We start from the raw sequence: 15,089 nt of genomic DNA, 5'->3' as shown, positions 1-15,089 counted from the left end.
ATATTACTGGCCAACGATGAAAAGAGACTCTGAAGAGCTGGTCAAAACATGTCATGCTTGCCAAGTCCTAGGAGATGCAATTCACACTCACCCAAATGTTCTACAGGACATGACGACGCCATGGCCTTTTCATACTTGGGGGCTCGATCTCATAGGGCCCATAAATCCTCCATCCAATGGTTATATATGGATCCTGGCAGCCACGGAGTACTTTACAAAATGGGTAGAGGCCATCCCTTTGAAAAAAGCTATTGGAGCAGCTGTGGCAAATTTTATTCGAAACCACATCATTACAAGGTTCGGGATCCCCAGAAGATTGATCAGCGACAATGGAACCCCATTCATAAACAGAGATATGAAAGGATTAACTGAAGCATACCACATCAAGCATGGAAGGTCTACCCCATACTACCCACAAGGAAACGGCCAAGCTGAAGCCACTAATAGGGTAATATTAAAGATCCTTAAGAAAATGAAACATGAGTATGGAGGAAAATAGAGTGACCATCTGGCAGATGTGCTTTGGGCATGTAGAAGCTCTGTAAAGACAGCCACAGGATTCTCCCCATTCTCCCTGGTTTATGGAACGGAAGCCATCAGCCCTGTGGAGTTAGTCATTCCTACACCAAGGGTAGTTCTAGAGGAAAACCAGGGAGAAAGTGAGGACACAAGCAATGAAAAGAGGCTAGCAGATCTGGAAGGAGTAGAAGAAGAAAGAGAACTGGCTAAGAAAAGAAGCCAGAGATACCAGCAAAGAATGACCAGAGCATATGCACAAGCAGTACGCCTAAGAGTGTTCAGTAAAGGGCAATTAGTGCTAAGGATGGCGGAGCATGTGAGGAGGAACCTGCCAGGGCCTTCCAAGTTCACCCCGAAATGGGAAGGACCTTACATCATCAATACAGCTCATGAAAGTGGGTATTATTACCTTGCCAAAGAAGATGGAACAGTCCTGACAGAGCCCATAAACGGGAAGTGGCTGAAGCAATATTATGCATAAGAACAAAGGGATCCCGGTACCTCAGGGTCCTTTCACCAGTTTCACTATCTGCTAAGTTCCTTTTATTTTTGTCTTTTTCAGCTTTTATCATGAATTCTAGTCTAAGCTAATTTTGTTCAGGAACATGTGATAGATTGACACTTTGTGGTCAATACTGCACCAAAAGACTTTTTCTTTGTTCCTTGAAAATGACTATGTTTTAATGAAATTCCTATTTCTTCAACATTTAAGTTTTTCATACTATAAAGAAAAAAAAAAAAACAAGTTTGGATAAATTTAAGGAAGGATACCTGAGTCAAAAAAAAAGGGGGAAGAGTGTGTAATGCCCTTTTACATATGGCCCAGGATTCACCCCACAAATAATTTCAGATACCCCACAAACAGTCCCAAGTGCATAGGTCTAGGATCACAGAATAAAAGCAAAATATCTAGGATACCTAGCCTAGCACTTGGCAAAAGGGGAACCTGTCAAAGTTCATGAACTGGGACCGTATCTCGAAAAAATATATGTACATAGAGAAGGATACCAGTGTACCCAGTTCAGTACTTACATAATAGATTACCGGGTACCTGGACCAGAATTTACAGAGAAACCTGTGAAAACCATGGTCCAGGACTCAGGAAAGGAAAGAGCGATAGGAAAGAAAAGGCAATATACCAAAGAAAAAGGTAGATTCACATACTGAAAAAAAAAAAGAGAAACAGTTTTGAAACACAAAAGAGAAAGCAAAAAGCAGAACAATGTTCAAAAAAAAAAAGAAAAAAAAAACTTATACAATCCCAAATTGTCTATGTAAATCTAAAAAAAAAGAAGGCTAAGGAATGAGGCCGGCCAACAGGGAGGCATCCGGAGAAATAACAGGCACAGCCAAAGTAGAAAGGATCCTCTGCCGCTTGACCTTCAAGTCTTGTAAAACCTTGTGAGCACGAGCCAAAGCTTCCTCAGCAGCAGCTATCTCAGTGTCTATACTCTCGAAAGATTGCCTCTGAAACAGCATATGGGCCAGCAGACGCAAGTGATCCAGCAGAAAAGACAAGTTAAACTTGGCCTCTAGAAGGTCTTGCACCACCCCTCTCCACTCCAGAAGCTTTTCTTCGGACAAGGAATCTACAGAGGAATTCCTTAGGGAAATCAGCACAGCACACAGCAACTCCATTAAAATATTGCCCAAAAAAACGCCTCCCCTGAAGCCGCTGGTGAAATCCTCGTGACTCTTAAGCAGACTCTCTAGCAGCGGCAGGCCTTCCACAGGAACGGAGAAACGCAGGAAGCTGCCATAAGAAGACCCAAAAATATGGAAGTGGCTGGCAGGAAGACTGTTGAATTCCAAGAGATCAAAGCGAGCCAGAAAAGAAGAAAGCCTTGAATCAAGATCTGAGGCAGTCATCTTCGAGGCATCCCCCATCACTGTGTCACCACTTGCAGAAACAAGGGGACTTGCAGCCTTTTGCTCTGGACGAAGGTCAGCAACTTGAGCAGGTCTCACAATTCCTTCAGGAATAACAGGCTCAGAACCTGCAAAGCCTGTATCAATATTCAAAAAAAAAAGAAAAAAAAGAAAAGAAGAGGAAGAACAGATTTAGTCTTAAAAAAAAAAGGGAGAAAAAGAAGAACAAACCGGTTCCAGCTTCTTGGGGCAGAGCCTCTTCTTCCTGATCTCCTGACTTCCCCGAAGATTCTGGGAAGGAACATAAGGCAAGTTGAAGAAAAGGTGAAGGACCAATGGCAAAGTGGCTAAAAGAAGGGATAGATGCAGGGGGCTTCGACATATATAAAAAGAAAAGGAGGAGGAAGAAAAGGAAACACGATGGGAGTAACTTGCACTCACCTTCTGAGCTTTCTGATTCTAAAGAAGAGGCAACACTGGGAGCGGATTTCTCACTGGTTTGACCTAAAAGGAAAAGGAAAAGGAGGAACTCAAAAAAAATTGGAAAAGAAAGTAGAATATAACGCCATTTCAAGGGAACAAGGTTTACCTGTTTGTTTGGATAAAGGAGTGTCTCCCAAAGCACCTTTATCTGACAAGGACTGAGGAAACACAGTCCTAATAGGACTGGGAGTACGCTCAAGATGGGGACTTTGAGATGACGGGATCCTAGAAGCTTTGGGATCCTGGGAATCCTGGGAACCTTGCATTGGTTGCCCAGTTTCTTCGGCTGGGTCATCAGTAGGGGGCTCCTCCCCCATAACAGGAAAAACAACAGAAAGAGCTGTGATAATTTCCTCCCCCAGAGCCTTGTCAGTCATAGGAGGGGATACCTCCACCTAAAGGAAGGAGAAGAGGAAAAGGCAGTGTCAAAAGAAAGAAAAAAAAAACACAACAGCAGGAATGCAGACAACACAATGACAGAACAAAAGGGAAAGAACAAAAGAAAAAGGGGAACACATACCACGTCGTCTCCAGAAGATTGGCTCTTACCCGTCTTGTGATCAGACTTGCGCTTAGACTGCAAAGGAAATCACCACTCGTCAGCAAAATAGAAACAAGTGCGACAAAAAAAAAAAGAGAGAAGAAGGAAAAAAGTCTTGCCCTTCTCTCTCTCTCTACAGATTCTCTGGAAGTCTTTTGCTTACTACGAGTACGCCCAGAGGGTCCTAAAGGAGGCTGGGATACCAAATCAGAGGATCCTAAAGAACCATGGACTGAGGCAGTCACAGGAACCTGGGGAAAAGAAGGCTCTACCTTAGTCTTCTTCCGGGTCCTTGAAACCAAATGTTCCCTGACATCCTTGCCTTCCTGAGATGCCAAGTGTGCTTGAGGTTTTCCTGTCTTCCTTCTTTTCGCCTCAAAGCCTATTTCCACACCTCCTGTACTCTCGCCAACATCAGCAGCTTTCATTTTCTTTGACTTGACATCCTTACCTTTACTTGGAGCAGTGGCAACACTTATTGTCTCTGTTGCACCCCTTTTGATGGGCACCCCAGAGGAAGCACCAATGATGAGGCTATCACCTAGCCAGGTTTCAGGAAAATCCTGTCCATAAACCACCCAACCTCCCCTGGAGGCATGCCACTCTGCAAACCCAGTCTTGCTGCTTGCAGCAGCAGAAACAATCCCAGCAGTAGGAAGGGATAAACGTCTATTGGATGTAGGAGCAGAAACAATGCTAGGATTCGGGACATCCCGAACTGTGCCAGTGCCAACATAATCAACAAAGGACTTTTGCACTCTCCTCCAATAACTCGTATAGCCACTAGAAGCAAAGACTCCTCTTTGGGAGTTAGGCACTGCAAATTGGGGGCTCCTCCGTGACCAATAAGAAAAGGCTTGCAGCCTCAAGAAAGGATCCAAGGAAGGAAGGGATGGCACCACATCCTTAAAGACTGGAGGAATGTCCTGATCAAAACCAAATTGCCGGAGTACCCGGTGCGCTGAATAATGAGTATATTTTGGGCCACTTGAAGAAGGCACAGGAAGCCAGGAGGGGCTAATGCAGGCAAGATAAGCCAGACTGCCCTCATCACCACGGCGCAAGTCAAAGGTATTACCTGTAGAAGATAAAAAAGAAGACAACACAGAATCACATGCAAAGCCAGGACCAAACTCACGAGGGGATCTCCAATATAAACTCCCTGCTTGGTCAAACAACTCCACAAGATTGAGACCACCACCCTTCAAGCTGATCCAACGAAAAATAATGGGAAAGGCATCGGTAGAATTGCCACAAAGACCCTTCACTATGTCGGGGGATCCTTGGAACTTGTCTTTCACAAACTTCAAATTCCTGCACTTAGCCAAAGTAGCTGCAGAACGGTCCCACATGAAAATCTGAAGGATAGCACAGTGAAGAGACGAAGTGATCACATAACAAGAGTCACCCTCAGCCTCATCTCCATGAAGCTGGTCCAATTGAGAATAAACATGACCCAAAAACAGAGGGGCCAAAGGATACTGGGTACCTCGAGCCAACTTAATTGCCAATGGAAAAAACGAAGACTTAACCCCGTACCCAGGGAACTCACTGAACAAAAACTTACTAAGCCAAAAAGCCAGGAAACCGGCCCACCTCACTTCCTTATCTTTTTCACGAGAGAGGGTCATCACCCATCTCCCCATCCTAGCCGGCTTGCCACCAGAAGAAGCGGCGCGACCACCAAAATGACCAAATAATTTCTCTTCTACCATGAGATCCTCACCAGAAAGGTCAATATCAAAGGGATTCTCTTCACCAAACACCGGGAGGAGGAAGTTATTAACCACATCCTCCAAGGTGACTGTTAATTCACCAGTAGAAAAGAAAAAAGTATGAAGGGAAGGGCACCAACGACGTACCAGATGCCGGAGCCCTTTGGCGTCTCTGAAGCCCTCAAGGTTTCTGGAAATAGCCACTGCCTTTAGGATACCGGCGCGCTCCAGACGACCCACAAACTCAGCATCAGACAGTTCTTTGTCTACCCATATAGGCCAGCCCTGAATCTTTCCTGGAACAAAATCAAAGAAAATAGGAACCGCCTCTCGGATTCCTTGTCTGATCTGGAGATCAAAAATCTCTCTAGGGTCAGGAACTTGGGCGGAACCAGCGAAGCCAGCTTGACCAGAAAACATCCAAACGTGAGGGGATGGAGGAGCCTCACCATGAGATATATGAGGAAAAAATGCGCTGAGAGAATACCAAGGATCCCGTAAAGGGAAGGCCGGACGTTCAGTAACCTCGTGAGAATCACTCGGAGCAGAACCAGAAGAACCTTCACCCTCAGAAGGACTGGGAGTACGCTCTCTCCTCTTTCGAGAAGAAGAAGAAGCCATCGAAACAACACGCGCTCTGAGAAGAAAAAAGATTGAAAGTGCAAAAGGGAAGAAGACCAGAGTAACGGAGAAGAAGAGAAAAAAGAAAAAAAAAAGAAACACAGAGTGAAAGACTCAGAGAAGCAAAGTGATAAGGTGAAACGGCTACAATAAAGGCGCAAATAGCAGTTGGGGAAAAAACAGTTTATGGAAAGACGCGCCAGTTGCCAAGAAATTTAATTTGAAGTGATCAGCAGTTATTAATGAGGGATAACGGGAAACGAGAAAAGTGGGTAGAGGAGTTTTACCTCAAATACCCAACTGCCACGTCCCGTATAAAGAGGAAGCTGCGAGAGGTAATAATGATAAGGGAATGCAACACGCAAAAAGGAGGCAACTAAAAGCAGCAGAAAAGGGCTGGGATCCCAATTAAAAAGGAAGGAAATCCAGTAGAAGTCAAAGGAAAGGGGGATACCATGAGAGTCCTAGGAAACCTAAATCATTCACGCGTGGGTTTCAGGCAACCCACGAGCTCGGGGGGCTAAATGTTGAGGTCTAAAATAGGTCATAAAGAAATAAGCCCAAAAACAAAAGAACAAGTCAAGCCCAAAAGAAAAATCTCAGGCTAAGCCCAAAAGTAATAGGCACGGATGACCCATGGGAGGCAAAAGGAAGGCCCAGAGGATCCTGAAGCCCAGAAGAGGAAGAATCATCCCAAAAAGAGACCACGGCAAAATAAAAAGAAACAAGGATCCTCAAATCCCTTCAAGCACAAATAAAAAAATAAAAAAGAGAAGACTGAGACAGATCGGTAGAAAGAAGACAGGAAAAGAAAAGAACAAGAAACGCAAGCGACCTTTCATGGCACAGACAGCAAAAGGGGCCTCGGGAAACCAGGACAGGGAAGAAAGAATGGCAACGAATGACTTTCAAAAATGGCAGAACAGGATTCCGCCCAAATAGGAAAGAAAGGAATACGCCAGAAATGAGGATACCGAGAAGGGCATACCTCAGCACGTCCCAAAGAGGATGGCCAACCAGAAGCTTTCGAAGGAATCAGAACCAAGAGAAGGAAAGAGTGAGAAAAAACGGCAAAGGGACTTACCGAGGCGACAGAGACAGAACATGCTCTGTTTGCAAAAGAACAAAACAGGGGAACCCGGGACACCCAGAAAAACTCCATTATAAAAGGAGGGGACGGGTCGTGAAGAAAGCAGCAAGAAAAAAGGAAAGAAAACACACAAAAAAAAGAAGAAACTCTCTAGGAAGAACCATCAGAAAAATCCATCCAGAAAGAAAATACTAAGGGAAGAACGAAATACTTCTTCCCGATATCCTGTAAAGGCCACTATTGCACATACTCGGATTCAACAGGAATCAAACTTTGCAAGTTTTGAAGACTGAAATAGCCATTCAAGACTGCAATTTTTGAGCTTGATTGGACCTTGTATCACGTCCTAGTGAGCTTTCTGTAATCAAACAGATAACTTGTTAATGAAATACTGCCTCATAACTTCCAGGATCCCCACTGCACCTTTTTCTTTATCGTTTTTTGCTAATCCTGTCTTTGTTCTGAATTTACGTTGCTAACATTTTTGGGCATTCTACGATATCCTTGTTTGTCATTTTTTTTATATTGTCAGGAGTATTTTCTGTACCTACTTGATTCTTAAACAGCTCGTTAGCTGCGGTGAGTCAAGGCCCGGTCCACCAAATCCCTCTTTTTTTTTTTCATTTGGGCCCGGGATCCTTGGGCCTGAGTATCCTAAAAAGGGCACTCTCACAGAGTTCTTATGTGATCCAAATACCTCCAAAGCTTAGGAGTCTTTATGTGATCTAAATACCTCTAAAGTAATCAAATAGTATTTAGGAGTTCTCTTGTAATTCAAACACCTCCAAAGCAATCTCCTAATTTTTAGGAATTCTCATCTAATCCAATCCAGTATCTATTATCTAAACAAATTTAACCTAATTTTTATATGTGTATGTACGTTTGAATATATAAATATAAAAGTAGTAATTCTTGAAACATTTTCAAGGAAGTAAATCAAAACACAAACTCTTATTATTCTCTCTTTATTTATACCGCAAAGAGTAACAATTGAAAAAAAAAATCATATTATGTTGTTGAGGGAAGTGTACGTGTTGTTATTGTTGAAGAAAGTCTATGTGCTAGCAAGAAGAAGAGCTGGACGTCGTAGAACAAGACAGGTTTATACTTTGCACAAATGTCCAAGCAAACATGGGTTTGACACTGAAGGGAATCATGCATGGTCGAAAAAGACAAAGCAGGCAAATGTAAGAGTCCCGATTTTAACTGTTGTTTTCTACGTTGAACCAAGGCAGTCTTTCTTCTTCATCTTCTTCATCTTAGAATTTCTTTTCTTAATGGTTTTTTGGGCTTAGATTTGGTCCGGGCAGCCTAACTTATTATATTACTATTGTCAGGACAGTTAAAAAAAAAAAATATATATATATATATATATATATCAATTAAACTACAAGATTTTTGGAGTCAAACTAATTAATTTGACAAAATATACTACGAAAAAGATCATTTCATATACAATATATCTTTTATGCATATAGTTGGAAACATCACTTCATATATTTATATATACAGAAGTGATTATATGTAAGGGAAATGCACAGTAACATTTTTATTTTCTTCTTCTTGCTTGACATGTGATTGATTAGCAGAATAAAACTACATAGACATGAACCCACCTTTGAAGTAAAAAATATTCACATGCAAGGACCTCGAAAGAGCCCAAAGGAACCTACGTGGGGTCGAGACTCAGACACATAGCTTATACAGACTCAGACACATAGCTTTTTTTTTTTCTTTTTTCTTTTTTTTGATGGGACTCAGACACATAGCTGCTACTTATATACATCATACAGGATAATGATAGATGTTGGATAACATGAAATGTGAACAGTTGAATAGACTCTCTCCATCTCATTTAAAGTAAAGAAATGAAGAGGATTTTGTCTATTTTAATTACATGCACCATGGAGAATGCAAGACATCCCAGCCACTTCCATCTGCCAAGTTGCCTGCAAAAATTCCCGAGTCTCCCATGACTGGAAAATCCAGTGACATAGCAGCCTCTGTCCATATTGCCTCATCAAACACCGGAAAGTTTGCCTTCATACTGTCCCAAAGTCCATCGATCTCTCTGTTCTCGCCAAATTTCAAGATGTTTTCCTCTTGCTTTTCATTAGACTCAACATATCCATTAGGAAAAGACATGATAGAATCATTTTGATAGGGATGTGATGTAAAATCATCAACCATAACAATTGGGCTATTATTTGAAAAGCATACAGTACCTGAATTATGCACACCTTGAGGATGAGTTTCCATAGGGTTAATTTGGGTATCAATGGAAGCGGCTGGATGCTGAGAATTAAGGGCTACATCTGGCAAATTGAGTTTTGCATCAGTGCCATAAAGTTTATGTGCAGCAGCATCATATGCCATAGCAGCCTCATGAGAGGTGTCAAATGTCCCTAACCAAAGTCGTGCACCACGATTTGGTTCGCGAATTTCAGCCACCCATTTGCCCCAAGTTCTTTGACGAACACCTTTGTAGGTGCATCTAGCATTCTCCGGGCCTCCTTTCCCTCTCATGCATCCTTTTCTTGAACTTGCTTGTGCAGACTTTTTGGCCTGCTTTTTCTCTCCAAGACTAGTACTAGCCGTTCCTGACTTCAACATTGTTCCAACAGAGAACTCTAGAATGGTAGATAAGTACTAAGATGTGTGGCTTAAAGGGGGGGTACGGATCCTATATTTATATAGCAAGCAAGGCAAGTAAGAATTGGGTCTTGGAGAGTAATGAGTACAAGACATCCATGAAACGTGGCTTTTTGGTGACTTGGGACTGATACTTGGCATGACGACCCAGACTGATCGTGTCGAAAGCCAAGCTCACTGTTTATTTCTCTTGCACACACTTGGCCTTGGCCTGTGTGGGTACACGAGCTCAGGTGGCAAACAAGGAAGAGCATTGCTTTTCGATTTTCTTTTCCTTTTTTTCTTCCTCAAGAGGGAAGAGTAAATAGCATATGGGATTGGATAATTGTCATTTACTATTTAGTGGCGGTTTCTTAAGGTTGAAACGGTGGGAGATAACTAGATAAGAACATGGGAGAGTTCTCAAATCCAGTCCCACGTGACAATTAGCAAAGGTGAGTACTTGATACGTGGGGATTCCCAAGTCCCATAAACTAGGCTTGGGAGTCCGTGTGAACAGATTCAATGACTTAGAGTTTTTGCACACAAGTAGTTTGGGACTCTTTACGAGTCTTTCAAAGAAGATCGGCTTACATTGAATCATTCCGTAGTTTGAATAGATTCCTCAGTACCATAGTAAATATTAAGGCCACGTAGGTAGTTAGACGTAACAGTAGTTGTGAGAGGGGTTTCAAATTGCAGAAATATTTTAGATAAGAACGACAACTTATTTGAAGCAAGCAGATACTTTTTGTTGTAAAAAGACTTACTAATAAATTAATTACTTAAAAATTATAAATAAATAAATAAAAAACAACAACAACAAATGACTGTCATTGGGAGAATATAGTGACATACACGATGTAAATATGGATAGCTATTCATATGCACGTCGTGTAAATCATCCATATGTACGTCGTGTATGTCACTATATAGGTGTTGATAAATTTTTGTTGTCTACTTTTTTTTTTTTTTTAGCCCACTTTCATTGGGAGGATATAGACGATATACATATGGATAGTATTTGATAAATTTTTGTTATCTGTTGTTTTTTATTTTTTATTTTTTTTTTTTTTTACAAGACAAAAATTCTATTCTAACCTAATATAAGTGTATATGTATGTGAAATTTCCTCCTAAAAACTTGAACCCGGCTTTTACCTCCTACACTCTACAAGCACTTATATTTGTAGAATAACCATCACATCAAGGGTGTGTAGTAATTATCTGTTTTTTCTTCATTACAGTAATTTATTTTTTTATAACAACATATTATTTGTTCTTATCATATTTTTGGATAAAGTAACAATAGTTAAAAAAAAAAATTAATCTGTTATTAACTTTTTCTTTTCTTTTTTTGAGAATGAACCTATTATTAACTTAACAACTTGATTTTTACGGCATTTGATTTTTAAGTCTTGGAAATGAGTTTTTGTTCTTATTAGTTATTATAAACGGCTTATATAATATGGCTAATAATAATAGTATTCTTGTGAATGATGTTGTGTGTTGTGTCTTCGAAGGTCTAGGATTATATCAGTACTTATTATTATTTTTTTCTCCTACGCTTTATTTATTTATTTAAGAATTATTAAATTTGTATATACTCATCTTCTCTCTCCTACAAGGGCTTCATATTTTTTATTTATGAGCTGTATTTATGTTACGTTTATATATGCATTATTAGATTTAATTAATTTTCTTGTGTAGTAAAATTTTTATGTTACTACTTTTTATTTTTTATTTTTGTTGTTAGTAATATAATTATATGTTTGAAGAGGAGAGTGTCTAACCAGTTCATTCTAGATCGTTCATTAGAACAATTAGTTTATAACCCCCTCACTATGAGCAGGTAGTTTTTTTTTTTTTTGGAAATTCTAACGAGTGCCCTAAGGGCACTCATTAAGAATTCAGTTAAAGAAAGTTTTTATGGGAAAAGAAAAAAAAAAAAAAAACAATTAATGTTTTGATAGTTTTTTTCATTTCTCATAAAAGTAATGTCAAAACTTTCCTAAAATAGATTCTTAGCGAGTGCCCTTAGGGCACTTGTTAGCATGACCCTTTTTTTTAAATAAAGCAAATGCTTCTTTTTTTTATCGGTAAGAATTTGGTTCTATTTACTAGACTTTCACTGTAATTAATTTTTGTATTGGTCTTTACAAATATCGATATCCTCATACCCTATATAGTAGCACCTATACAACATGTTATAAATATTAACCACATTTTCCTTTACAAGATTGCAATAACCAAGTAATATAAAATCTACACCTCAATATGTTGTGCAATTACTTGAAACCTTTAAGAATAATACTTTATGTGCAATTTATATGATCTCAACTCATTTTTGAATAAAATTATTCTACAAGCTTATAGTTATAACCGTGCAATGCACAGGAATAATACTAGTACACACACACATATAAAGTTAAAACTTATAGAAAATTTAGTTAGATTTTAATTTGAGTCCAATTTTTCGCCATGTGTCCATCCAATTCTTAATTTTTGTGCCAAATAAATTATTGGGTGTGCTTGTGATTGCTTTTAATTGTATCCATGCATATATATGTGATTATACACTAATTAAGTTAAAGATAATATCATTCACTAGAATCACTACAGATTTTTTATACAAAAATTGTTATTAGAGGTCGAGTCTTGTTGCAATGACAAGTTACTTCCACTAAAAGTGACTGATTGTAGGTTTGAGTTTGAAAATTAGACACTCTAAAAAAATTGGGGGTAAGATTGTCTACCATCATATCTCTTAGACTTCATAAAACTGGAAGTTTTGTGCATTGATATAAACTTTAAGCATTAATTTTAATTTAAAATCATTTGGGAAAACAAATTTTAAATTAACCAAACAATATTAAGCTGGAAAAAATTAGATGCACTAAATAGAAATTTAACATTTTCCTTAAAAAAACCATTATAAGAAAAAGCAAATTATAAAATTGGCCACGATTCCTCTCAAATTTTTGTGTGTAGTCTGTGGATGGTGGGATTTAGGTCCTTAGAAATCATTCTCCTGGTGACTTGACTCCCAGTTAATCAAGTTCTCTCGAGTTTATCAACTGCCTAAGAGGGTGATTGGGTTCAATCAATGCCAATTTGATTTTGGTTAACAAACTTGGAGATCATTGGTCTCAGCTAGGGGTGTCAAATGGGTGGGTTTGGAGTGGGCATAATTGAGTTAGGTATATAAAACTCGTTTACCCATTAAAACTCATTTAATTAATTGCTTCTAACCCAAATCCAACCCAACCCACCCAATTATTGTTTCATGAAGAAAAAAGAAACTCGTTTAACGAATTGCTTCTAACCCAAATCCATCTCTCCCTCTTCAAAACCCTAAATTTTTTATTTTTCAGAAAAAAGCTTCGAATCTCTGCTCCAATGGCTTCCAACCCTAAGGTCTTCTTCGACATGACCATCGACGGCCAACCTACCGGCTGTATCATCATGGAGCTCTACGCCGACATGGTTCCCTGCACCGCCAAGAACTTCTAGGCTCTTCGCACCAATGAGAAGGGCGTCGGCCGCTCCGAAAAACCGCTCCACTACAAGGGATTGTCATTCCACTACGTGATCCCTAGGTTCATGTGCTAGGGAGGCGACTTCACTGCCAGAAATGGCACCAGAGGCGAGTCGATCTATGGCACCAAGTTCGTCAATGAGAACTTCGTGAAGAAGCACACCAGCCCTAGAGTCCTCTCCATGGCCAATGCCGGTCTCGGAACCAACATATCTTAGTTCTTCATCTACACCGCCAAGACCAAGTGGGTCAACGGAAAGCACGTCGTGTTCGGCCAAATCATCAAGGGCATGGACCCTGAAACGTTTGAGGGCTGGGTTTCTTTTTTCTTTTTCTTTTTTTCTTTTTTATTTTTATTTTTATGGAAAGGACTGGGTTGAATTTAGGTATATTGTTTTTTGGTTAAATGGGGTTAAATGGATTTTTAATTAAAACCCAATAATCATTGGGTCTAATTGGGCTGATACCTATTTAACCCAACTAATAATTGAGTGAATTTGGGTTCAATTAGAGTGTGTGGGTTTAGGTGGGCAAATAGGTTTGGGCGAGCAAATAGGTTTAGGCTTACTTTGCCACCCCTAGTCTCAACTTTGGATTTGAACATGAACTATAGATACATATTACATACCTTAAATAAAAACGTAAACTAAATTGAAAAAATAAGGGAAAATTTATGCTTTTGTAACCTAAATCGATAGGCTTAGACAAACAATCTCCTCAATAACAATTTCATATTTTATTTATGAATTACTATCTTTCACATATGATTTTTTTTATTTTTTATTCATTAGGTTTATTCAATCTATAATAATAATAATAATAATAATAATAATAGGTGAAGTTAAGAGAAACTCAAATTACAATTCCAAATTAGAGTTCCAATTTTGCGCCATGTATTCTAAATTATTTATTCTTAAAGAGTTTTATTTCTTAATTTTAGAATCAAATGTGAGACCACATCATAAATATTCATCCAAATGAGTTATTAAATACAAAAACCAAAGAGTTTAAAATATCTCATCAAATGTGAGACCACATCATAAATATTCATCCAAATGAGTTATTAAATACAAAAACTAAAGAGTTTAAAATATCTCATGTAAGAAATTTTTTAGTGTTTGATTTGTCATATTTGACATAGCATTAAGCTAGTACTCTTATAAAATTTATAACCCAATGGTACTTCTCTCAAAAGTTAAAGCTATAAATTCAACCCCAAGATAAACCCACTAAGATAAAATAGTTATTTGAATTATGATTTTATGAACCTCAAATACATTTTAGTTGCCACTGGGCTACAAAGCCCAGTGGCACCCAGTATCCCAGTTCGGGAGTTTGAGCCCCCGCATATTTACCTAGACACTCGTTTTTTTTTTTTTTTTTTTTTTTTTTTTTATGGGAAAATACATTTCAGTTTTCAACAACGGAACTGCCCCTTCCCAAGATAGATGCCCCAGTAAATTGACTCATCGAGCCTTGATGTTGACACTTTTTACTTTTCTTTTTTTTTTTTTTTCCCTATGAATCAAAAAATGACTCTCAATTAAGCCACGTAAGAAGGAAAGATTCTACTTGGGAAGTGGGAACGGAGCTTAAACGCATACCAACACAACAATATCACAACTCACAACCTGTGAACAGCTGTTTTTCTTAGCAGTTAACAGCATATATATGTACTAGATTCTACATTGCAATTTCTAGAAACCCCATGGATTAATGGTCGGACCAGCTCGCAACAATGCAGACCCAGCCCGAATCCCCCACACATCAAATTACAAAATATAGCTTTAAAAAAAGAAGGGAAAGGCTTGTATCCAGTGAAAATTTTCACTGGACACGGCAGGATTCGGACACGTGTCCACTATTGGAAGCAGGCAAAGTCCGATCTGAATCTAGTATCAGCATTTGGATTCAGACACGTGTCCACTATTGGAAGCAGGCAAAGTCCAATCTGAATCTAGTATCAGCACTTGGAATCGTTCAACTCAATTATATGGGATCATTCAGTTCAATTATAATTTTTTGTTATGTCCAAGATCTTTGTGTTAACTAATAATATAGATGAGCTCAAAAGAAGGAACAG

At 39.1% G+C, this 15,089-nt stretch overlaps 1 protein-coding gene across 1 annotated transcript; it reads right to left on the bottom strand.

Annotated features, from left to right (window-relative positions):
* Positions 1 to 8,595: 8,595 nt before the first annotated feature.
* On the bottom strand, positions 8,596 to 10,237 carry LOC115977949 (dehydration-responsive element-binding protein 2D-like). Its single transcript, XM_031099983.1, has one exon. The coding sequence runs from the start codon at positions 9,449 to 9,451 to the stop codon at positions 8,732 to 8,734; it is 720 nt and encodes a 239-aa protein (XP_030955843.1). The 5' UTR covers positions 9,452 to 10,237; the 3' UTR covers positions 8,596 to 8,731.
* Positions 10,238 to 15,089: the final 4,852 nt, after the last annotated feature.

The sequence above is a fragment of the Quercus lobata genome, chromosome 2 (assembly GCF_001633185.2).
Source record: "Quercus lobata isolate SW786 chromosome 2, ValleyOak3.0 Primary Assembly, whole genome shotgun sequence".
Lineage (NCBI taxonomy): Eukaryota > Viridiplantae > Streptophyta > Magnoliopsida > Fagales > Fagaceae > Quercus > Quercus lobata.
This window is presented reverse-complemented; position numbering and strand designations above follow the sequence as displayed.